Source organism: Bombus pyrosoma, linkage group LG7, assembly GCF_014825855.1.
Source record: "Bombus pyrosoma isolate SC7728 linkage group LG7, ASM1482585v1, whole genome shotgun sequence".
Classification (NCBI taxonomy): domain Eukaryota; kingdom Metazoa; phylum Arthropoda; class Insecta; order Hymenoptera; family Apidae; genus Bombus; species Bombus pyrosoma.
In genome coordinates, this window is record NC_057776.1 from 1605188 (window position 1) to 1631116 (window position 25929).

At 29.3% G+C, this 25929-nt stretch overlaps 1 protein-coding gene across 6 annotated transcripts; it reads left to right on the forward strand.

Moving 5' to 3' along the window:
• Nucleotides 1-22921: 22921 nt before the first annotated feature.
• Nucleotides 22922-25855, forward strand: LOC122569760. Of its 6 annotated transcripts, none has more exons than XM_043731315.1 (7): nt 22922-23193; nt 23764-23928; nt 24143-24429; nt 24535-24781; nt 25011-25188; nt 25255-25643; nt 25721-25855. In XM_043731315.1, exons 2-7 carry the CDS (start codon nt 23842-23844, stop codon nt 25832-25834), a joined length of 1302 nt encoding a protein of 433 aa, XP_043587250.1. In that variant the 5' UTR covers nt 22922-23193; nt 23764-23841; the 3' UTR covers nt 25835-25855. The 6 variants fall into 6 exon arrangements, with proteins under 6 accessions (XP_043587250.1, XP_043587253.1, XP_043587254.1 ...); XM_043731314.1 differs by having other exon boundaries at nt 23000-23064; nt 23126-23193; nt 25011-25643; XM_043731319.1 differs by lacking the exons at nt 23764-23928; nt 24143-24429 and having other exon boundaries at nt 22936-23064; nt 23126-23193; nt 25011-25643.
• The last annotated feature ends 74 nt before the right edge of the window (nt 25856-25929 follow it).

The window sequence follows — 25929 nt, forward strand, 5'->3', positions numbered from 1 at the left end:
GATTTTAAAAACCCTCTCACCTTTAAACTTTTCTACCAAATGTCCAAACTGGACAAATTGAGAATGTAAAGAATTGGATAAATAACATTAAATAAATAAATAGCATTTCAAACATGGAATCCGAATCCAATCGAATTATATCAAATCGCTTGAAAACACAGATTTCTACCACATGGCGCCTCCGAGATTAATAAATCGATAACCAAAAATTTCCATAATATAAAAATATTCTTATCGCTCTGAATATGTTCGCTCTTGAATAACGTAGAACCATAGCGAACCTGACATTCCCATGGGATGATTCCCATTAGAAGGAGGCAACTTTTTCATATCGCTCCATACCGAACTAACTTCGATAATCCCAATTGTATTAATAGATTCTGCTCAACTGCGAATTTAACAACATTATTGTAATCGTCGATTTCTTTCACGGATCCGCAACCTCCTTTCAGACATCCATAATATATCAGATGAAATTGTAAAACTTATATTTAGTGCTTATTCTTCTTCATATCAGCTCTTACACTCACGTATCCGATACCAAAGACCTTATGCCCGTTAAATAAATGAATAAATAAAATATACAAATTGATAAAAATAAATAGATGTCGTTTACAAATTAATGAAAAGACGATACACAATATTAAATTATCTACGAGTCATTTGTCTTTTATCTACGAGTATCTTCATAAGTATATTGCTAAATAATTTCTACATAGAAGACTGAAAGGGAAACACCCAGCAGATCTCACAAAGGACATAACCTAACAAACACGAAGATGGTACCCCGCTGGGGGTAACCATCCACATGCTATATTTTACCAAATGTCCTACTGGACAAATTGTAAAATTTAAATAAATAATAAAAAGAAATAATTTCTACATAATATCTAATTATTTATTGAATTTATTCATTGAAAATATAGTTTAAACGTACTTATCTGTTGCAGCAATTACGGTTGCAGGTCTTAAAAGTGACTCATAGAGAATGGTTAGATCGGTAAATAAGTAACGTGAGACGCAACAGGATCTGAAAGTGAGCTATTCGGTTTCCATCTTTCGCTCGGACACTGCAAAACTATACCGGCGATGGTTTCTCATTTCTGCATAAAATTTCACCGCAAGCCATCGAAACATTTTTAGAACACGATCGCAAAATGAATCACAAATTCAGCAAAATGAATATAGAAATCCTACGCACTTTTACTGTACTGACGAGAAATTCCAACAAGTGTATTATAAATAATTAGCAATAAGACACCATACAATACTTTTATCTTTATAATTTTAATATATTCTATATATTCTAATATATTGTATCTACGTGTTATAAAAAATTATGTTTAATGAATTGTATATTATAATGGCATTGTCTATTATTGTTAATTTAATCCAATATTAATATAATAATCTAAATATCTTACCGTTAACTAGCATATTTCTTAGCCAAAACTTCTTTCAACTCGAAGCTAAAAATTATTCAATGGTGTGGACTAATTGTAGCCTTCACAGATATAAGTATTAAATACGGCTTAACATCTAATATTCACGTAATAGAAATGCAACTAAATAAATTAAACCTAAAAAAACAAAGGATTCTTGGATAACAAATTATTAAACTTAGGACATCGGCAAGCTATAGGTATATGTAAACACACGAATTAATTTGTCTTTTGAAGAATTGGGTTCACCAAATAAAGATTAAAATTCAAGGTATTACTTAATGCTATAATAACAAAAATTAAATTCTTTTTCAAAATTTATAAGGCTCGATTTATAATTACAAATGAATATAATTTATTTATAATGATTTGTATGATATTTAACAATCATTAAAGAAACTGTCTATTCTTATAAAATAAAAAACGCTATGCAATAATACAATAAAATAATTTGAAATCCTTAACGAAATCTAGGTATTAGACTATGACATTTATCATGTGCAATTGGAATACAACATTTTTATCTTGCTTTTATACATTATTTTACATTATGTATCTTTGTATCCTGTTAAAAGCCATAGTTTTTATTTTTTTTTTTTTATTTAATTCTTTACATTCACAATTTGTCCAATTTGGACATTTGGTAGAATTTTTTAGCTGTTTGATTATCATGTGCGTGGCAGCATCTTCGTGTTTATTAGGTTATATCCTTTGTGAAAAAGCCATAGTAAAGCCATATTTGAAAAGGGCATAGAGAATTCTGTTTACATCCATAGAACCATAATTCAATATCGTTTCATTATCTATGACTGTCTCACAACGTATAATAATTTTATCGTATCGTTTGAAGTTGTGCTATGGCGAAAAGAGGAAGGCAAAGAAACTTAATTAGAAGCTGGTTTTTCGAAACGATCGATTTCGTGGGATCGACCAAGGTCGTAACGTCAATAAGGAACGTGTTAGCTTCCGGAAGTGGATACATTGTGGAGGCTTATGGAGAATCGAAAGAGGCCGTGCGAGCCTTTTTTCTCTGCTTTTTACCTTTTGCTCATTTAACGACTACAGGGAACTGAATCGGCGAACTTTCACTTTGGTGAGGTCATCGTCGGTCCTTAAATATTCCTTAGCATGACGCTTCACTTTCATGCACGGCGACACGCACGAAAAATTCATTTAGAGACGAATTGCACGAATCCTTTTATTTAATGCGCAAATGTTTGGCGAAAGAAATATATTTTTTGATATACTTTTTTCCTCCTTATAAGTAATTGCGATAGTTTATGTTTCTCCTTTACTTGATTAAGTTGTTTTACAATTGCGAAAGAGAAAGTACAGATTAAACTTTTACAAATTTTATGTAAAATAAATCTAGAATAAGCGACATTTTTGAGTGACAGTTTTAAAATGTATGTGCAAATATTTGTACTAAATTAATCGTCAGAGAGATAAAAAATGATTATTTTATCAGGAATATTAACAGTGTTTCAAAATAGAAAGAGAAACATACTACAATTTTCATGAATAAAATATACATGTAAAACACGAATTTTGCAATTCAGGAATATATAATATTTTTCGCAACTTTTAGAATACTGATAATAGCTCATTCCTAGAATCATGAAATTGAATATCCTAACTCTTAAATTGTTTCCTTTTTCATATTTAATTTCAACGCGGTATAGAGATATGTGCGTTTAAAATTCTCATTATGTATTTTGTAAAACAATATGAAACACATAATTATCATCGTTCCCTTAAATTAAATTGGATTTAGACTAGTACGTTTTCCTCTCTCTCCTACTTTTTTAAAGGCTACAAGCTGTATACTATTGTAATTTTTACTTCAATAAATTATTCAATAAACATTTATGCATTTTGTATTATTATAATTAAATAACTTTGTGAACGTAATATGTCAAATAATAAATGAGATTTGTGCCCCATTTAAGGCAACTGAAACAAAAAAAAGCTTGTGAAATTTTAATTTGTTTGCACTCATAAAACCGCGAAACATATTTATGACAGAATATAATGTTACAAGGCGCATATAGTTACTTCAAGTCCCGTTCAAGGCAATCTGATGAAAAGATTTCAAGGTTTTATACTGCCGATCACCGAAGGTATTGCCTCTTAATTCTCTTTTTCAGTTAAAATATCTCCATGAAAATAAACATTCCTTTGTCACATAATTTCTGCATTACTTAAATTCATATTAATTTCATACTCGAACTAAAATATTTACTATGCAGTATATTTGTTTTTACATAATTTTTGGAACATATTTGTTTTTCTATAGTTCTTAAAATATATTTATCGCTAGAACTTTACAAATTGAATACTTTCTTGCTTATACCGTGCACGAAAAAAGTGGATAAAATATTGCTGGAATAGCTGAACGGTCTAGGAGTGGAGAGGCAACTAGAGGAGGGGATAGAGATGTTGAAGGCGAAACGAAATACCAAAGTGCGCGATAGACGAGGATATACGAGAGGGAAATTGCCAAGAAGAGGAAGTAAGAAGACAAACACAGGAAAGGGCGAGAGAAAGGCAATCGAACAAAGAGAACGGCTCAAATATTCGAATAGCGTAATGGCTTTTTTGTTTGGATACTTTATAGATTGTTAGAGTATTATTAGACTTATACTATGTATTATATTTGAAAACATTGAAATGTACGGATAGCGCAACAAATAACTTACTAAAAAGTAAGGTTAGTAAAGTAAAGTAAGGTTAGGTATTAGGTTCATCGTAAACTTAATTTTGTAGTATAATTAATAATTTGTATAAATTAATTTAATTCTAAGTTTTAATTAATATGTTGCGTTACAAATTGATTTTACTTAAATGCAAAGGCAATACAAAGGCATAAGTCTTGACTCAGAATGTACTGACAAGGAATGAGGCGTCGATCAATAGACTCGGTTCATAATAGCCAGCCTTATGATCAGACGTCGCGACTGATTCGCGAATATTTAACTCTAAAAGTAGGTATTCATTTGATAGAAAAATTATTACGAATTGATATTTGTATCTGAGAATAACTATAATTGTGATTCAACTATTACAGAGTGTCCGTTTTCTAATTTACTCTCAAGTGGATACAAAGTAATATTACTATTAAAGATCAGCGTCTGACATACGAACCACTTTCGAATCTTGAGAGTAGCTATTCAGGAATAACAGACAAAAGTTATAGTTTTATGATATTGCTGCGAACAGCAATGTTATTTTTAAAAAATATTAAACATATCCGGGTATTAATAAATGATCAAATGATATTAATAATTCTGTTGCAAGAGCAGCAAAAAGGATTTCGAAATGAAGATGATTTTTTTAAATGTAGCAAGACATATATCTTCTTATCCAAAATATATTAGGTCCTTTGAAATAGACGTTAATAAATTAAAGATTTTTAAATTTCTAGCTTATACCTAATTTCATCTGAAAGTTTTTATACGTTAAACGTTTGTATTTGTTTGTATTATTAGTAATAGTAAACGTTTGTATTATTTTAGAACTTTTTGAAAATACGGTAAATGCGAAGCCATTTTATATTGACATGTAAGTATAAGTAATTATATAACAATGATTTATATAAACTTTTGTAACTAATTGTGTTTGTAAAGTATATATCTATATATATATAATCAATAGACTGCGGATTTTATGTAAATTTACAATTTTATGAAGACAATTAAGAACATTAGACTCGTGCGAAAATTTGTTTCACTTACTAAATATTATAACGATTATTATACTTTATACACTTTTATTTTATTCTATACATTTTTTTAATATTATATACCTACATTCTGCATTTAAGGTGCATTTTTGCATAACCTAATATAACTATGCATAAACTTCTACAGTCCAAGAATTAATTATTTATATTAATTATTTAGAATTAATTATCTACATTGTATCATATGTGTTAATAACGTTTTATTTAATACGTAAATGCGTTATATAGAAGTCAATTATGTGCAACATGAAGCTTCATGGAAACTGTATAAGCCTGAACTATTGCACGTACAACGAAGTATGCATCTTTCTCAGAGACATGAATGCTGACACAAGAATGAACCTTTTTAGTGAATTGTTATACAGTATACGTGTAACAAGTTTTCACTTCAGACGAAGATAGTTATTATATAGTTATAATTTACAGAACAGGAAAAACAGAAAACAGAAAAAATTATAAACAAATTAATTTTATAAAATTATAAAAAAAATTATAAAAATGATAAAAAACTATAAACAGAAAAAGTTTGTTTTTAATATTACCTAAATATTATTCTAATACTATTAATTTGTCAATAATTTTTAATAATTTAAAAAATGCTATACTCACTATAATCAAGAGAAAACCGCTAACTAATTAAATTATAATTTTGTAACGTTCATATCTTAGTATAATTCTTTTTTTAGTAATAACATAACGCATAAAATGTTAAATTGTTTAGTGTTTCATTTTCATTTCACAATAATGCGTTACATTATCTACTACTAGTTTTATTCTACCTTTTATCTACAATTATATGAATAATACAAATTCTTTAATTTGAAAAAAAAGACATTAATTGCAGATTAAAATGATATGGAAAATTGTATGATAAATATATCTTCCATTTCTCATGGGATACAATCTCATTTCTAATTATATAAATATAATTAATGAAGTATCGATGATTTGCTAACATAAAAAAGTATCACCTGAAAAAGCAAAGGATAAAATAGAAACTTAGAATTGAAGCGTTTTTTGTTTCATTTAATAATTCATGTTGAATTTTTACATAAACGTAAATGAAGTGTTTTCTATGATAAATCTAATATGTATAATATGGTGGGTCAAGATACCCACAGTCAAAGAAGAAATAACAAAATATAGCAAAATTCTCAATGCGAGAATTGATTGTAAATTACTAATAAAAAGAAAAAAAAGAAAAATTTCTTCAGAAATATATCTTCATGTTTCATGACTAATAATAATGATTTTAACATTCTAATACAACGAACAATTAAAAAATATATGCGTAAAATTCTATTCATTAAAATTCCTTTCAAACATCAATTAGATTCGCAGAAATACCGCTACTTTTTATACATGTAAGTAAGTAAGGTAAGTAAGTAAATATATGGTACTAACTGTTCTTTTATTCTTCACGAATCATCTTATCTCAAGAAGAGAACATAAAACCTGATCGTCATACATAATTAATAATAGCTTCGTAAATTATTTCGGTGAAAAAAAGGAAATCTGCTAAAAAGTACAAAAAGTTCATAAAACCATTATTTTTAGTCAAAAAATGTATTGAAAAATAAGTTCCTTATAATTAAACAAATATATTTTCGTCATCTTTAGGTGTTACATTTTAAGGAATATCTATTATAGAAGCATTGTTTATATGCTGACTGCAGTGGAACAAGTTACAAATAATATAGCTAAATATTATTTATGATGATTAGATATAACATTTAACGATAACACTGGAGGAAAAATGAACATTTAAGTGCTTCACAAAAGAATTGTTTGTTCATATTTATACAGATTTTGGACTTCTCCTTTTATGACAGAGCAGAAATTTTTCCAATTTCGTTCATGTTTACCATATTTAAAATTATTCGAGCATTTCCTGTACTATTATTATTGTGACGTTGATTATTGCAATATTTAGACAATATTCTTATCAACAATATATTCGATCATTATAATTATAATCAACAATCATTATAAGTATAATTTAAATATACTAATTATTTGTTTCATTTGGATCTCGCGGTCAAGAAATAAACCTGAATTACTTAAGTATAATACAGTATACTTACTTGGTGTATCCAATGAACTCACACTTACTCATCTCACACTCTCTGATCCTCACGCATCCATTTACATCTAAACTTATTGCCATTTAAATCTACATCTGTAGTTGACGATCACGAAAGAATCTATTATTGGCACGGCATTATCACTACAATTTCCTTTTGACATCGTTGTTATTTCCTCTCTCTCACTTTTTCCTCTCTTAATTGAGCTACTCTTCTTAACCAATCTATCATGGCCTCCGCATTTCGTATTTCATTCAGCGCCACCTCAGTTACTTCTATGTAAATGCAATCTTCCACCAGATGTTTTAGTATGCCTATGTTCAATTCGCATATGCCGCGTAGCCTATCTTTCTCTTCTCTTCATAAATTGCTATCTTCCTCTCGGTTTCCGCATTTCGCTCTGGCTAATAAATTTTCGCTTGCTCTTTCTCCCCTTCCTTTCAAGTAGTTCGCCTTCTCTACACATTCTATGTATAATTAGATGTATATACATACATCTATTTTTATATAATTGTAATTCTTTCATAAAAGGATAACGACTTTAGAGTGATGGGGTAAAAGATTATTTAATCCATTTGCAAATAGATAATGTAACAAAGCTTATAACATTAATTAAGTATATGTTTCACATAAAAAGAACGATCGTTGATATTTTTGAAAGAAATTCAAAGAAATTTATTATACGATTTAATAGAATAGTGTATTATTTTCTTATTGATCGTATTGATGTTCGTTACATTATATTTTGAGCGCGATCTGCCCGATTTCAATGATCAAGGTCATCATAATAGCATAGAAAGAAGGCTGAAAAGGAGATAGGATTTAACCTAACAAACACGAAGATGGGGGTAGCCAGCCACATGATAATCAAACAGCTAAAAAAATTTACCAAATGTCCAAATTGGACAAATTGTGAATGCAAAGAATTAAATAAAAAAAAAAAATATGAAACTAAGTTAAACGATATTTGTGGTCCCTCTTTTACAATTAATAGACACTTGTTGCAAGACATAAATATACTTGCAACAAAGTGCAATTTTTTAACTTGTTAAGAAACATTAAAGAAAACATTTAGTAATAATTTTAACACATTATAAGTTGATAAATTTTTTATAAATCATGATGAAATTAAACAAAAACCTGTATCTATTTCGATAGTATTTGATAGTTCTTAAACAATATAGAATAAAAATTTGTGAATAAACATCAAATGTTCATCGGTATATATTCTTTAGAAATACCAATTATTCGTATTACAGGAAACTAAAAAGATATTCACAAATATAGGATAAACGTCACTCTCCTGTCTTCGTCGTTCGAGTACACCTTGCGTCTTTCACAAAGAACATAACCTAACAAACACGAAGATGGTACCCCACTGGGGGTAGCCACCCACATGATAATCAAACAGCTAAAAAATTCTACCAAATGTCCAAATTGGACAAATTGTGAATGCAAAGTATTAAATAAAAAAAAAAAATATGAAACTAAGTTAAGCGATATTTGTGGTCCCTTTTTTACAATTAATAGACCCTTGTTGCAAGACATAAATATACTTGCAACAAGCTGCAATTTTTTAACTTGTTAAAAAACATTAAAGAAAACATTTAGTAATAATTTTAACACATTATAAGTTGATAAAATTTTTATAAATCGAAACCTGTATCTTTTTCGTTAGTATTTTATAGTTCTTAAACAATATAGAATAAAAATTTGTGAATAAACATCAAATGTTCATCGGTATATATTTTTTAGAAATACCAATTATTAGTATTACAGGAAACTAAAAAGATATTCACAAATATAGGATAAACGTCACCTTCCTGTCTTCGTCGTTCGAGTACACCTTGCGTCTTTCACAAAGGACATAACCTAACAAACACGAAGATGGTACCCCACTGAGGGTAGCCAGTCACACGATAATCAAACAGCTAAAAAATTCACCAAATGTCCAAATTGGACAAATTGTGAATGCAAAGTATTAAATAAAAAAAGAAAAAAGGTCATCATAATGAACAATTTTTTCCTGTATATATTAGCGCCGCTCGGTTTTAGTTTCCGAAATGTAGGTAAAAATATTTTTGACGCTATATATTCAATGATATGTAGCATTTGGCTTCGATTTAAATTAAATTGAGGTTAATTTTAAGTTATATTCGTCAAGATTTACCATTATCGGTGCTATATAACTGGAAATATTTATGCCAATGTACTGAAAAACGCAGTTATTCGGTTGTGAAAATTATATGGTCGGTAAATCTAAATAAACAGCTTCAACGAAAACCTCGTTCACAACAGCATATGCGAAACTGTAAGAAATGCCTTCGAAAATTTTACTTGATCGTTGCACGCGTTCCTCGTTCACTCCACTCGCTCGTAAAAATCTAGTCCAACCCGATACCGATCTTACACGTGAGCGGGGCATGTAAGCAAGGAATTTTGAAGGAAAAACTGTTTTGGTCAAAAATCGGACCACCTTTGCTCGTATGCGAAATTGATAATCCACTGATAATGCTACTACGTAGATTTTTATAATCGAGTGGAGAAAATAAGTAACGTGTTAACGGGATGTTAAAATAAAATTTTCGAAGACGCTTCTTACAGCCTCGTATATGCAGTTGTGAAGGAGGTTCTCGGTGAAGCTGTTTGTCTAAATTCGTAAAATATAATACAAAGATGAAGAGTTCGATAGTTGGTAGATGTAAATAGATCGCTAGGTGGTTAACGAAACGATCAACGTGTCAGCTACGCTTGTACTGTGCCACAGATTTACACATATGGGCAGAATTTACTGTAATGGCATCGACAGTTTTTCCCCGGCATCTCGGGAACTAAGACCGAGTGGTAGTTACACGTATAGGAAAAAGTTGTTCAGAATGATGACCTTGACAGCATATTTCAAGGTCACTGGAATCGGTGAGGTCGCTCCTGTTCCAAATAATTACCGTTACATTTATCCAGAAGACAGAAACTGTATGTAACAGTACAAATAAAATATTGGCACAGAATAGCTTTAAGGAAAGCTTGTATAACCTACGAAACTTATTTAATTTTCCTGAAAAATATAATTTCTAACATTATAAATGTTATATCCCAATTTTATCGTTCCTAAAATTAAAATCAATGTTCCTGTCGGTTTTGCAATAATTGAAATTTTATATTTTCTTTGAAATAGTCGGCACATATCATGTATTTATTGTTATTTATTTTTATTGTATATCTACTCAACGATAATAAATTACGGTACGATATACTTGAACTTGAAATTTGAAAATTATATTCTATAAAGAATCGTATGTTTTACAAATTTATATCGTATTTTATAAGAAAATTTGGTTTATGCCAGTATTTTCTTTGTTTCTTACTGTATATCAATACTCAAAAATTTTCATAAACATTAAGTGATGAAAATCTGTTCGAAAGCGTAATGAGGTTCTTCAAGCATAACGTGTATTTCGACCAGGCCTTCTGCAGGCAAGCGATTATCGGTGAAGGTTGGATGCGAGTTCTTGTTTGGTGTCTGGCGACCCGATTATGTGGCCGGCTGTTTTAAACGTTAATTCATCTGGCGAGTAGCCGAGTCGTGCACCGCTTTATTTTGTCGCACGGCTTCGTTGAACATTTTTTCGCTTGAATTCCTTACGTTGAAAAAAGCTATCACGGCCGTGCTTGCTCGTCTTCATTCGCCAAGGAAAACCGTTGCAACAAGTAGCAGAAAAAGTGCGGAAAAATTGTTCCCGGAACACATTCCTGGATTATCGATTAAAGTACGAATTTGCGGGTTACCAGTCATGCGTTCTTTTGGTTTAGCAAACGGGCGCTCGTCTATCGACGATACACAACCGATTATTCTTTTATTAAGGAAATCTCTAAGAAGTTTTTCAAATACTTGAGATTTTCTTGGGACAATAGAAGACAAAGGATTTTTAAGGTATAGTTTAGTGCGTTAAACATATATTGACGTAAAGGAAATCTCTGCTGTCTGACAGAAATTGTCTTTTTTTTTTACTTTTTTCCTTATCTTTTGAATTTTTCAAAACTTAAAAAATTAAGTGACTTATAAGCTTTCGAATGTAAGAATGTGTGATGTGCAACAGTGGAATTTTGCAAAGAAGCGAAAATTCTATATTTCTATAATTATATATAGAAATATATATAATTATTTATACAAATTTCTAGCAATATTCTTCTTCTTATAATAAAATAAAATTGAAGAAAACGTTTTCTGAATGAATCTGTGCAGAATAAAGGATTATTTTCTGCTACGTATTTTAAAAAATATGGCTGTCATAATATTTAACTATAAACTTTTAAGAATATACAATACTTATAGTATCACGTAATACACGTTTAAAGCAATCCTATCTCTTACATGCATTTAGCTGAAAAAATGATCATTTTGGATCATTGGATTATAATACGTAAATAAATAAATTAATATTTAATTAATATTTTGTTACTTTTTTTGCGATACATCGATACGATCATAAGAATGAAAATTGAAAGTAATAATTAAACTACAAAATTATTTATACAAAATAATATTTTATTCAAACAGAATAAGAATATCTATACATACTTGATATATTATAAATTTAATCGAAATTCCGATTCTATTCAGATCGTATCTTAAATTAACGTTATTAATTAAACGATAAATGTATTTATTTCCGATAAAACCGATCTCCATTTAGCGCGTTAAATGTTTAGCGCGTTACTATGAATAATTGATAAAAGAAACAAATTCGGTTCTGGGAAGATTAACTAACATTCATTCTTACTTTCCTATACTCTAACACGACATTTTTCACAGAACAATTCACAAAAAAATGAATTCCAATTATCTTTTTGTCGAACAAAGAGAATCTTAAGCAACATGTACGTACGTTTTTCTTTTTTTTTTTATTATTATTTTATTGAAATTTTACCATTTGTCCAGTGGGACATTTGCTAAAATATTATACCTTAAATATACATAGCATGTGGATGGTTACCCTCAGCGGGGTACCATCTTCGTGTTTGTTATGTAAGTACGTGATAGAGAAGAAGATGAAGAAGTAGGTCAAACGAAAACAGGAAAGAAATCGGGAGACAGAAAAATACCTGAAGCTGTAAGGAACGTCTAAACAGGAAACAGGTGCAGTTCAAAGCAACAATGAAAAAAGGTAGGCAAGCGTGCGAAGTAAACGATGAGAAAGAACGCACGCCTGTACGGAGCGAGCGAAATAAACTTCCCTAATGCGTTCTTTTGACGAAGAGCACCGTTGCCATACGCCATAAAATCGCATCAAGAATATCCTATACTGCAAAGACATACAGTGACTCACGAGACTATACGAGTATAGGAAAGCTTTATATAATATATTATTTGTATGAGTTAAAATATTTTGGAATTTTGTTAACACTATACTGAGACACAACTGTCACGATTACATTAATAAAATTTGAAACTAATATGGAAATGTAGAACGACAGAATGTTTATTGCAAACATATAATTAATAAACTATTAGTAGGTATGAAGCATGAATTGCCATCTTGAGCATGATAAATAAATGTTAATAAATGTTAAAGACGGTCTTATAGAATATTGAGCTGCTTACACTAAGTATCCTGTTTCTTTTAGCATATACATTTTCAGATTTGTTTCACACTTTATTAATATAATCTCAAAAAATGTTTTATAACATTTTTCTTTTTTTTTATTTATTATTTATTTAAATTTTACAATTTGTCCAGTAGGACATTTGGTAAAATAAACGTATAACATATTCATAAAAAATTTCTACTGTTTGAATACTTCCATGAACCACTTCCGTATCAAAGTATTTTAACAGGTGTGGTAAACTCATACAAGAAATCGACTGGTTCATTGTTGCATTAAGAATGAAGGAGTAACTTAACGTGTAAAAATTACGTAAATATTATTTCGAAGCATAAATAAAATAAGTTTTCATTTTTCTACGAATATTCCATGTCGAGATAAATTACAAAAGCTTGTTACATAAATCGGAAGTAGAAGAAGAATTTCTATACTCAATTTAAAAATCCGTTCTCTTTGTATTTCGTATTTTTACTATTATAACTTGTTAATAAAACTTTAAATGATCTACATTTGGATAACATTTTTGCTTGGTTATATGGGACAAAGCTTGGCTGTTATATGTTGGGACACCCTTTATTCGTCTATCTATTAACGCAAACTCGGAACGTGTAAATTGGATAGCCGCACGTTTATCCGACGATCTCTTTGCATTCTTCGACTACCTCGAGTCGTGCATCTTGGCAATCATGTCGCAACTGTTATCGGTTATCGACTAAGTAGCTGTTCTTTCTTTCACGGGCATAAGTACATACATAGTTTGTACCTTCAACCTCGGTCCCACGAAAGAGTGGGTTAAAAGAATTCTACGTGCAAGTCTTTCACAAGTTGCGACGACGACTTTCTATTTAACTCTGTTCGGAAACGTTGGGTGTCGTTTTAGATAACGAGATTGATTTTTAGAGAATTTCAATGCCAACATTGAGTGTTAAGCTTCTTTCTCTTTGACTAATAAACGAGAAAAGAAATTATTCCTTAAAAATTTTCAGCGGATTTGTAGCATTAGTACATACATTTTATCAAAATGTATAAATTAATAAGTAAATATGTAAAAGTAATATTTACTATTTTATTACCTCGTTAACAGACTATAAACCTATATTATCTACTAGAAGAAAATATTTAATAATAATAATCAATATATTTCTTTCTCCACGATAACCTTGATCTTGTCACGTAAAATTAGCACTTAGATTCTGAAGACAAGATGGTTCAGTCGTAACAAAACTACTATCTTTATTTTCTATCGTTTATTAAATAACGCAACACAGTTTACAAGAAGCGTGACTAATATGATAGATGTTGACTGATCGTAGGTTTAGTTTTCTGTGCTCAGGTGTTCTCTTGTCATTACAGAGGAAAGCTCGGTGTAGGTGTGCCCTTTTGAATTAACAACGCAAATTCGCTGTTCGCATTTTTCGTTAGGAAAGGTGAGGATAACGATCTATGATGCCAGTTGGTTATAGTCCACGTTAATAAATGAAGATAGGAGCAATATTTTTTTTTATTTATTAGTAATTTACAATCAATTCTCGCATTGAGAATTTTCAGTAATTTTCTCTGGCGTGACGCAGTGACATGGCTAATTATTTATAATAAGTTGATACTTATTATAGATCAGTATAATTATAAATAAGTACTATAAATAAGTAATTATTACTTAATATAAATATCTAGTTAAATCTTGTGCTTAGATCTAACGGGTAGTGTTTTTTAGCCTGCGGATCTGGTCCGACGTGTTAAGTAATTTAGTAATTAGGGGGTTCCGATGTTTGTTGACTCTTTTGCTATATCTGTTGCTATATTTTGTTATTTCTCCTTTGACTGTGGGTATATTGAGATCGCGATGTATTACTTCGTTGGTGACATACCAGGCTGCATTTATTAGGGATCTTAGCGCTTTCGATTGGAAGCGTTCAAGTATTTCAATGATATTAGCAATATGAAACTAAGTTAAGCGATATTTGTGGTCCCTATTTTACAATTAATAGACACTTGTTGCAAGACATAAATATACTTGCAACAAGCTGCAATTTTTTAACTTGTTAAAAAACATTAAAGAAAACATTTAGTAATAATTTTAACACATTATAAGTTGACAAAATTTTTATAAATCGAAACCTGTATCTTTTTCGTTAGTATTTTATAGTTCTTAAACAATATAGAATAGAAATTTGTGAATAAACATCAAATGTTCATCGGTATATATTTTTTAGAAATACCAATTATTCGTATCACAGGAAACTAAAAAGATATTCACAAATATAGGATAAACTTGAAATTACCGTTCACTACACCAAAAATAATTTCGTGAGAATTCCACTCCCTTGATACTTCACTTTTGTAATTACGGACCAGAGCACAAATTCTTAATTTATACAACTTTGACACGTTTCTCCTTTCATTGTATGGATGCCGTTGCTCTATTGTATAGTCGAACCAACCACCGTTACTTTTTACAGTAATGAACATTATTATAAGCATTCTTTTAATGTGTTTTTATACCATGTAACAAATAAATCTTCGTCTATCCATCTTTCCATATTTTCCTTTTTGATATTGTTTATATTTCAAATTTTATTTATCTATTTCCTATTATTACACCTCTACTAATTTTTAAAATTCATTAGTTGTTTAACTTGTTTGTTGTTTACTTTATTTCATATAAACACATAAACGATCAAAACATAATTTTAACATTAAACGATGATCAATCTATTGAATTCTACAGCTTCGTGTTAATTACGATTATTTGTTCGTGTTTGAAAGTATAGCAATCAAATAAGTAGCTTTTTATAAATCGTAATACAGCAATACAACCATCATTAAATATACACTAAAGATTATTAAACGAATTTGAAACATTCAACTAGAGTAAACTTACATATAACTAAAACACTATACATAACTGTACATTAAACTAAATTTAACACATAGTAGCTTACGAAAGTCCTCCAACACTTATAGATACGATAACATTTTTATGGATGTAATAATGTGTATTATGTGCGTTATATGAAACTTTTTAAAATTACGTTAATACTATAATGAAACATAACTATCGTGATTATAGGAGAAGAAAGAAAAATGGGAAAACAGAAGAAAAAGTGGATAAAACAAATTTTTCTTTAAAAACGTATGTCTCTAATAATCACAGACAATTCATTTTCCTCCTGGAAGATGGAGTCCCGCTGGGGGTAACCATCCACGTGCTATATTTTATCAAATATTTACAGCTATAATATTTTCCCAAATGTCCTACTGGACAAATTGTAAAATTTAAATAAATAAATAAATAAAAAAAAATTCATTTTCCAACTTTCGCGCTTAAAGTTAACGCTCTAAGAAAAAAGATTGCGTTAAAAAGACTTCCTTTTCAAAATCTATGTCTATAACAATCAATAAAAAAAATTCGCGCCCAAAATTAATGTTCAAAGAAAGATAGAGGAAGATCGAGAGCGAATGAAAGAAACAAAGCGATAAAACAAACTATGAGTAGGATAAATTGGATAAATGTTTTAAGCAACTTTCACCTGTACCCTTCACCAGTCTAAATCACTGGTGCAGACTCGTTCGTAAGAGAATCCAACATTGCTAACCAACACACTCCTTCGTGTGGTGGCTGGAAAATCCGTATTTAAATCTGTAAATCATAGGCTTGGATTCCATGACGTGACGGGTTTGCGCATTCAAATTAATCTGCTTCACGCGTTGCCAATCTCCTTTCTGTCTTATTTAACCGTACCGCAACGCGATCGACACGCTTGATGGCGATTTTTGCGATCACGTTTTTATTTGTGATATCGATGTCAAAGAGAAAGGAATCGTTCGGAGGCTGAATAACAGGCAGAATCTTGTGTCGAAGGCGGCAATTTAATGCTATACGAAAGGAATGTCGCGTAGGTGCAACGTGTATACCTGGCTAAATACCTTGGAGACTAGATACAATGCTGAATGCAGTTAAAGTATTACAAATTCTATCGACACGAAGAATCTTATCTTTCAATATTGGATCTTTCATGAATAAATAATTTTTAATAGATTTAATGCCTTGCTGCAAAATTTATTACATAAAGCAACGCGTGTCTGGATAAATAATCTACGGACCAAATATAAAAAGCAATTGGCATATTACAAGTTCTATCGATATGAGAAATGTTATCTTTTAATATGATAAGCCTTTCATGCCTAGATACATAAATGTTAATAAATTTTATAACTTTCTGCGTGCAGACTATGCGGAAGGGAAGAAGAGGATCTAAGACATGTAATAGAAGAATGCGAATAACGGAGGACCAAAAGACATGGAAAAACACTGAATGAGACTGGAGAAGGACTAATGGAATTAAAAGCAATAATAAAGAAGAGAAGGGCAAGGGCAATACAAGACGGAGAGAAAGGGCAAGAAGGTAGCACAGCAAGGAGGCAAAAGACCAAAGGACAATAATGTGTAGTCATAAGTTGCAATAGTTTGTAATTAGTTTTAGCGGCTAGAAATAAGAATATGCTAAGGAGTGCAGTACAATAAATGTAAGAAATGTAAATCGAAAGTTGGTCCAAAGCCGAAAGGCACGGACTAAAAATAAATAAATAAATAAATAAAATATAACTTTCTGCAAAATTTATTATACAAGGCGAATGAAGAAAAACTGAATGTCAATATAAAATTTTATAAATTTACTTTATAAACTTACGTTATAATCTGACTATAAAATTCATCATATAAAACAAATTTAATAAAATTCAGTATCTGTATAAAATTGTTTATATTAAATATAGATTCTATCAAGCTTTGTTTATTTAATTATGAATTAACTAAATGATAAATATATCTATTTTCGGTAGAATCTTATCCTGTTTTCTATGTGTATTCTATATTATTAACAATTTATATTATTGCTAGCATTATGTCTTCTTTACAAAACTATCCGAAAATGTAAATTTAGTTCAATATTTAGATATGTATTAACTGTTTAGTATTTGAGAAGGATTCTACATTTCATTCCAATTGGCTGATATTCTCGATAAGCTACTTTCGAAACCTGTTCATGATTTATATGAATTTGTATATTTTCGTAACAAATAACGTATCTGTGATGGAACATTTCTAATATATTCATTTTGCACTAAAACTAAGGAGAATCAAATAAAATAGGACGTAGAGTCTACTTCGGCATATGACTAGAAAGGAAAATATTATGAAATGTGGTTTATAGTGTAAGAGAAAACGTAGTCGTCCTTCTCTTTGGAATAGAATAGTTTTAAAAAATATTTTGAAATCTTAAAATTTACTTTAATCTTAGAATTTGACAGTCCTCATACTCGAACAGCAGGATGACATAAAATTTATCTTCTAGAATTTCGAGTTTCCAAACTTGTTAAATATTTCGATAATTAAAACAGAAGCTTATCTTCCAGGAATCACTATTATACAGTAATATAGATTTGTTTCTAGTCTTGAAATTTCATCCCTTTTTACTATTATTATTATTATTATTTTTATTACGAACAGTTCCATTTTTATAAGATAGAATAGAAAAAGATCCGGAGAATCAGTAAGCAATTTCACGCGTACACGCCCACAAACTTTCGAAAATTTTCTCGAAAATCAAGACACGAAAGAAAACTTGTGTATTTCACAACTTTCATTTCACGTTGAAGCAAGAAAGGGGAAAGATTAAGCAGAATAAAAAGAAATTAAGAAGAATAGCAAACAAATATAATCGTGTATCGTGAATATAACTTTCGATAGAATTGAAAAATAACTAATAAATAATTTCAATGATAAAAGAAATAAATATTTTAAAGGACAACGCTTGAAACAAAATATTTGTTAATTAATAAAATTGAACTATTTATATAAAAAATAAGAAAAGAACCGAACGTTTAAATAAAAATTAATTAATAAAATTAATCATGGAAGTTCCAACTTTATCCACAGTTAAATATATATAGCGTAAAATCATTTTGACTCAATTCAACGAAGTCAATAATACTTGGTTCATCTTTTTACGAGACATCGTCATAAACATCAAGGATAAGTTTGTCACAGTTATCACCATAAGATGACAACTCATATTTATTATTTCACAACGTACCAATATTCTGTGACACACATTATAATATGCTGTTTCAGGCCACGATATTCCTCGGAACAACAGATGAGAATTTCTATTATAAGTTGAAGGCTGTAACGAATTTATTGCCAATGGACACATGGCAGCATCCTGTAGAATTTGCCATAGGCATACATATTATCCTGTTTACTATACTTGCCTTAAAGGTAGCACAGTATATAACATAGCAAAATTTGTAAATGTATTTAATAAATAAAAACAATATTGTGTGTATAATATGTGTGTGGAACTTTCTGTAGCTAGCTAGTCCAATAAAGAATTGAATTCTCTTGTCAAGTAAATGAAATTAATTCTGTTTTCAAATAATTATTTATATACTAGTCTTTTTATACTCTTGCAACAGTTTATATATAATACAAATATTAATTTTTTATATTTACTTGTGGCGTATACTCATCTTCATTTATTATTTAAATGTTATGTTATTATTGCATTTTGACAGTGAAATAGTACCAAATTAATTCATCTACATATATGTCATTTGTTCGTTGAATTTATTCCTCTACATTCTGATTTCGCGCTGGTTTGAAGCGTGCATTGGATGAAGTCTTTCGACGCTTTCTCCGGGATATATTAGAAAGTACAGACTACAAGAGCGTAGCTAAAAAACCACAAATACGATTAAATACCGTGGATTACTGGTACATAAAATAGTATGCGAAACTTCGAATGATCAATGATCATTCGCTTCGCTTTAATGTCACTGAAATACCTAAGCATTCTCGATTTGTTTTGCATATTTAACAAATGAATACAATCATTATAATTATGCAAAATGATCTACACTGTCAAAAACCTACCAACTACTGAAGCAAATGTTTTTATTAGAGTATTATGATGATTTTTTAAATAGTTTCCATAAGATTTATTTTTTCATTGTTGGCCAAATAATCGAACTTGAGTTAAGCTTCATTAACCTTAGATGTTCATCTATTGTAATTCTCAAATTGTATCTGAATCGCGTTATTGTCTCTATAAACAAAAAGAAGTTTAATATTTTAATAAAAGTTCTGGCGAAAGCTTGAAATGAAAGCTTACACGCTCGCAATAACGATCATTTCATGTTTTCCTTAAATTTAAGAAACTTGTTAACGATAGAAAAATACGATTGGGTTGAAAATAACTCAAGCAGAGTAACAGAATTAAAGGTGCAAAAATATGTCAAATATCCAATATACGATAATTCGTTGTAATATTTAATAGATGACACAAATCTCTAGAAATATGTATATGAAAATACATAAAATATCTAAAGTATACCCATTCACAGTCTACTAATCACAACGCAACTCCTATACTAATTAAAATATATTATCGCCATCAATTACGTAAAATGAGTAGAAGTTATTTCTTACCAACTCCATTCCACAGGCATAGCGCCGCAATAACGATGGTCAATCTGACAAACATCGCGCTACATTGGTCTACGATACGTGAAATGTCAACGGGACCGCATTCAACTCGCCGATACATGGTTCGATATGCTCGAACCGAGCCACGGTAAACCGAAACACTTTGATAGTTAGTTCCCTCGATGACATTTATCAAATGGTTGCACGACCAATCGCGTCTATACAAACACGCATTTGTCATTTATACAAACGCATTTGTTGTTATTCTTTTTTGCCATAACCTATCGATTTCTTCATACCTGATGCCGATCACTAGATACGATGTGGAACAATTGCAAATCCGTACAATACGCATTCCTCGATTATTTACAACAAACGTTTCCGTCTTTGAAAATCTCGAAACAATTTTTGCACATAATTTCTTTTATGTTTTATAAACTTTTCACCTGTACCCGCAATACACACACGTTTCTGTGATGAAATTTAAGTTACAAATTCGACTATTTTTAGTTTAATTAATGTAAAGTATCAAAATTTATTATTTTATTAGTACAACGTCACATAAGTTGAACACACCAGCTCAAAAATTTCATCCGAGTTAGAATCGCCGCGTTAGGTATCTGTCGACCGGTCGGAACACGCAAAGTAGCCATCGACTTTCTCTCGAGTCGGATAATTAACCGGCACAGGTTTTTAGAACGACTACAGAAAAACACCAATTACGAATGCACTGAATGCAGTTGGCAAATCGTCACTGACGTGAATTTCGAAAAACGCTTGGAATCTATCGACCTCGATCGATGCCGTATTAGGCATCAACGTCGTCTCCAAGCTCATCACGATTCTCGTTCACCTTAACGCGAACAACATTATACTCCTGTCAATCGGTTTCTCGATCACTTTATACTGATTTTAAATTTAAGAAAATAATTGACAGTTTACTGGTTGAATCATTGACCCAAATTTGGCCAACCGATCTTGCGCATCTTTGAAATGAAGTTATTCGCGTTTAGAGCGTTTCGACTCCGCAATGATGCCGCTCGCGGATCAAACTGACTCTACCTGCGGCGCGACGCGATATGTTCACGAGTGCCGCGGCAGCCATGCCGATCAAACTGTAAGAACGCATACCATTGGCGTAGTATCTCGAGAATCGTGTAGTGCACTTTTCCCTCGATAGCTTTTTAGTCAAACAATTCGATTAATTCTAGCCTAGAGAACCATTGTTATCATGAATATTTTATGGAATACATTTAATTTTAATTTCCTACCTATATATAATAACTAAAGTAACTTGAAAGGTAAGACCGTTCATATAACTTAATAAAATAATAGTATGCAAATTTAACTTACAAAATAACAAACGTAAAATATCTATATAAATCAAAATTGATACATCCCTTGTATCCCAAAGGTTAAGATTTATTATTCATTTTATCCTTGTTCTCCTATGTTATTTTTAGGTTTGGATAATCTTTAATTAAAAATTACTGCTTCAGAAATATTTTGTAAAATTTAACATTTATTTCAAATGAAATTAGAAGTTCAATAAGTTAGCTTTCTAAGCTGTGAAAATAAATTTTTAGTAGATTGAAATGAGAGGTAAAATGGTTTATTTGAAGCAGTATTAATATTTCTGAGATTTCTTTAAGTTTTATGTGATACCACGTTTTTAATTCATTGTCAGTTTTATATAGTGCGAAAAAAGCTCATTGTAATATATAGTACAAAAACAATGCATGTGTATTTAATAAATACTTTAAAAATTGATGAACTATTTCAAACAGACAATTGAATTGAATGATTGATTTATTGAAGAAAACATATTTTTTATTTGTAATGAAAAAATGTGATTTAAAGTTATTAATAAGTTTAATAACTAAATCAATTATTCTATATATACACGTATACTGTAATATACGTATAATGTATATAATATATATATATAAGTTGATAGATTACGATTTTATTATTTATATATTTTTATATTTATAATATTACGATTCTTTATATATTACATTTTAATAAATATGTTTTCATATTTATAATGAGACTACCTAACCATTTTAAACGACGTATTAAAGTATTGTTTCTAACTAAAAAAAAAGATCTAATATTTGTATACTATTTATACGTTATTTATAAAGTGAAAAGTTCTATCGATTTCATGAGAAAAGTTACAACGAAGTAAATTAAATTTAATTATTACTAAAATTATTAATAAATTTGTCTCTTTTTCCTAAACAGGAATGAAAATTTAAAAAATATCTATTGCTTTATATATAGTCTAAAAATGTGTAGATATATAAATGTATGATAGATACAAAGAAGAAAAATAAAATTTATTCGATTCTACTACAAAAATTGTTTAGTTGTGACCACACCGTAGTTCTGTTTTTAATATATCTTATTCGCACTCACTGCTTTTCACTCCAACTCGAAATTCATTGAAAGACGAGCGATTCACAGAAAGAAAGACAGTCAGTAATTCCTGGATGTCACCTACCCAGATAGTTACGGATATAACGTACCAACCAATCACAATTAAATAGGTACTGTTGTATGGGTACTGTTATTGTAGTATGTGTTTACTTTCATTACTTATTTTTTTCTTAATATTTTACAATATATTTTAATAGCTTCACAATTTTTTGTTTAGTCTCATATAACTTAAAGTAACATATTCCTATCATATAGAAAAATAGGGTAATATATACGAATGTTAAATATTATATTAAATGGCGTTAACGTTTAAAATGTTGCATAGGTTGTTAACATGCTACCTTTTCTGTCATGGATAAACACTGCTTTAATTAAAATTTCGTCCTGCACACGGTAATATAAACTTCTGGTTCTGAATATTTATATTTATATTCTGAAGAATATATAACTTTAAAAAAATAGCTGTAAACCGCATAGTTTAAAAGTAAATATAAAAGTAAAATAATTTTCATTCCTACAATGAAGAAATGTTATCTGAGAAATATACAATATTATAAATCAGCAAGATCCTATAGCTGTGCTTTTATAAAGAAACTAAAACATACCTTAAGCCAACCAAAATTGGAATTGTGCATTGAAAAATCATAATATACAAAAAATAACATGTAGTTTGTCATTATATGTGCTCCTTTACAGTGAGAAATTACTATTTAAAGTTTCAGATACTAAGTGCTATTCAAATACATTGTAGGAAGTTTTTTACTAATACATCATTTTCTCTTTTTTATCAGTAATATATGGCTATTACGATTGTTATAAATTCTTATTAAGCAAAAAGACTTATATTTTCTATACACTATACAGTATATTAGTTACGTTAATTCCCAATTGTACTATCAATGTGAACACAGCAATTATGTTCTTAATTCTGTAAAAAAAATATGATTTTATTTTGTTATACAGTTTGAACGATATAAACATAACCTTCTTCAGGCGTTAAAGTCTCAAAATTAATTGGTAACTTTGAGATTTTGTAATGTAATGGATGTTTCTAAAAACCAGCAGAGATACAAACATTACACATGCCTGTGTTTTTCAGTAAAGGGACAAAAAAGATTTAGAGTTTCGGTAATTTATAATGCTATTTTTATTATGCTACTATTATTTATTTGGTTACCTACTATGTATATATAATGTTTTATTGTAAATCACTTTATTAACATTTTTTTTATTTCTTTATGATATACATACTCAGTACTGAAAGATATAAATTCATACGATAAAACTGATACTTCTATGTAATTTAACAATTATTGGATAATTTACTAATCATCACTTTGAGATGGGTGTCCTTATTGCTTCTCCGGAAGCAGGAGATGCATCAATTAACATTATACCGCAAATGAAGAAACATTCTGCTATTTCTGGAGAACCTACTACGAGTTTCGTTTCCACAATACCAGAAAGAAATGCTACTAATCAAACTGCTCTAATGGGTGTATCGAATTATAGTTCCACTAATAGTATGAATAAAGATGCATGCAGACACACAGTTTTAATGGAAAATAATGTATTTGATAAAATGTGCAATTCTACAATTAATGATAGCTGCCAATTCCCCTATTATAGGTTACACCTGTTATTATACTTTGTTTATATTTAACTATTTACTTTAATTGTTAGGTACATATATAACTAATGACTATAAATGTATACATATATATAAATTTATAGGAGCAATAGAAGTGATAGCAAATGCCCTGATGCAGTTTTGGTAAAAGATGTAGGTGTATCATGTATGCTTTTAAACCATAATACGTTTGAAATACAACTTCCTCAAACAAAAACACTGATTAAGCATCTTAAGAAAGAATACAATGATTTAACTGATATTGCGAATAGAATAACTACATATACAAAAGATATATTAAGTCATTTACCAAAGAAAAATCAAAGAAAGCATCAGCTTCTTAAAAATTTGGTATGTAATTTGCAAATACTTTGTTATATAATTTATAATCCTTATATACATTTAATAAAAGTAATATACAAAAAATATACATAAAACTCTTATATAAGCAATAATGTTTGTATATAACTATTTTTGTACTAGATTTTTTTTTTAATATAACTTAACTGTCTTAACTTGTGAATGTTTAATTCATATAAAATACAGAAAAATAATTTATATATGTCATTATATTTTATAGGCAGCTTCAAAACATGCAATAGCATCTCAGTATGTAGACAGTAAAGGTAATCTCTGTTTAAAATTGAGACTTTTTAGTAATGCTGAAACCCAGTGTATGACTGAGCAAGTTATTAAGGATTTTGACAATACATTATGCAAAAGCAAATATATTACGAAGGAATTGCACAGTAAAAATTGTAATTATTACAATCATTTTGTAACAAATTTAAACAAAAATAAAAGTTTTATGCATATATATGTAGCAAAAACACAAATCTTGGATAAAGATCATCTAACACTTGAAGAGAGAAATATGAAATCAAAATACGAACAAGACACGTCCATTCAGCGAAGGAATGCGGAAACAAACATTCCAAATTCAACATCATCTAGTATTTCTTCAACTTATAATCATTTAATGATGAGAAAGAAAAAAACATCAAAAGAATCGTTAACTCCCAAATTAAAAAAACGTGATGACATACATAAACATGGCATGGTCGAAAAATTCAGTGATGATAAACACTACACAAATCAGTTGAAGTTAAAAAACCATAGTCCAGTTCCATTTACTAATTGGAAAGAAATTTCAAAATCGAAACAGTCCAAAAATAAAACATTGTCTATTTTTTCTTATGAATCACAACAAATGGTTTGTTCAATAATATAATTTTGGAAACGAAACTTGTAACGTGATTATAATTTATAATTATCGCTTTTTAATTACAGGCTAACGCAAAAAACAAAATTAAACAAGGAGAATGTATTAACTATAACACAGTTAGCAATATATCGAATACAAAGTTTCATACAGTTAATATCCGAATTGTAAAAAAAAAATAAAAAAAATGTATAACTTTTCTATTTTTCATATCTCGATATATTCCTATATAATAAATATTTTTATACTATTTTAAATTTGTTCTACTTCCTTTAAT

Excerpts from the sequence above, each read along its gene's own strand:
- LOC122569760 (XM_043731314.1), top strand. The coding sequence starts at position 23,842 with ATGGATGTTTCTAAAAACCAGCAGAGATACAAACATTACACATGCCTG. Across the intron at positions 23,929-24,142 it reads AAAAAAGATTTAGAGTTTCG|ATGGGTGTCCTTATTGCTTC; the intron begins GTAATTTATAAT and ends CATCACTTTGAG. Across the intron at positions 24,782-25,010 it reads ATCAGCTTCTTAAAAATTTG|GCAGCTTCAAAACATGCAAT; the intron begins GTATGTAATTTG and ends TATATTTTATAG.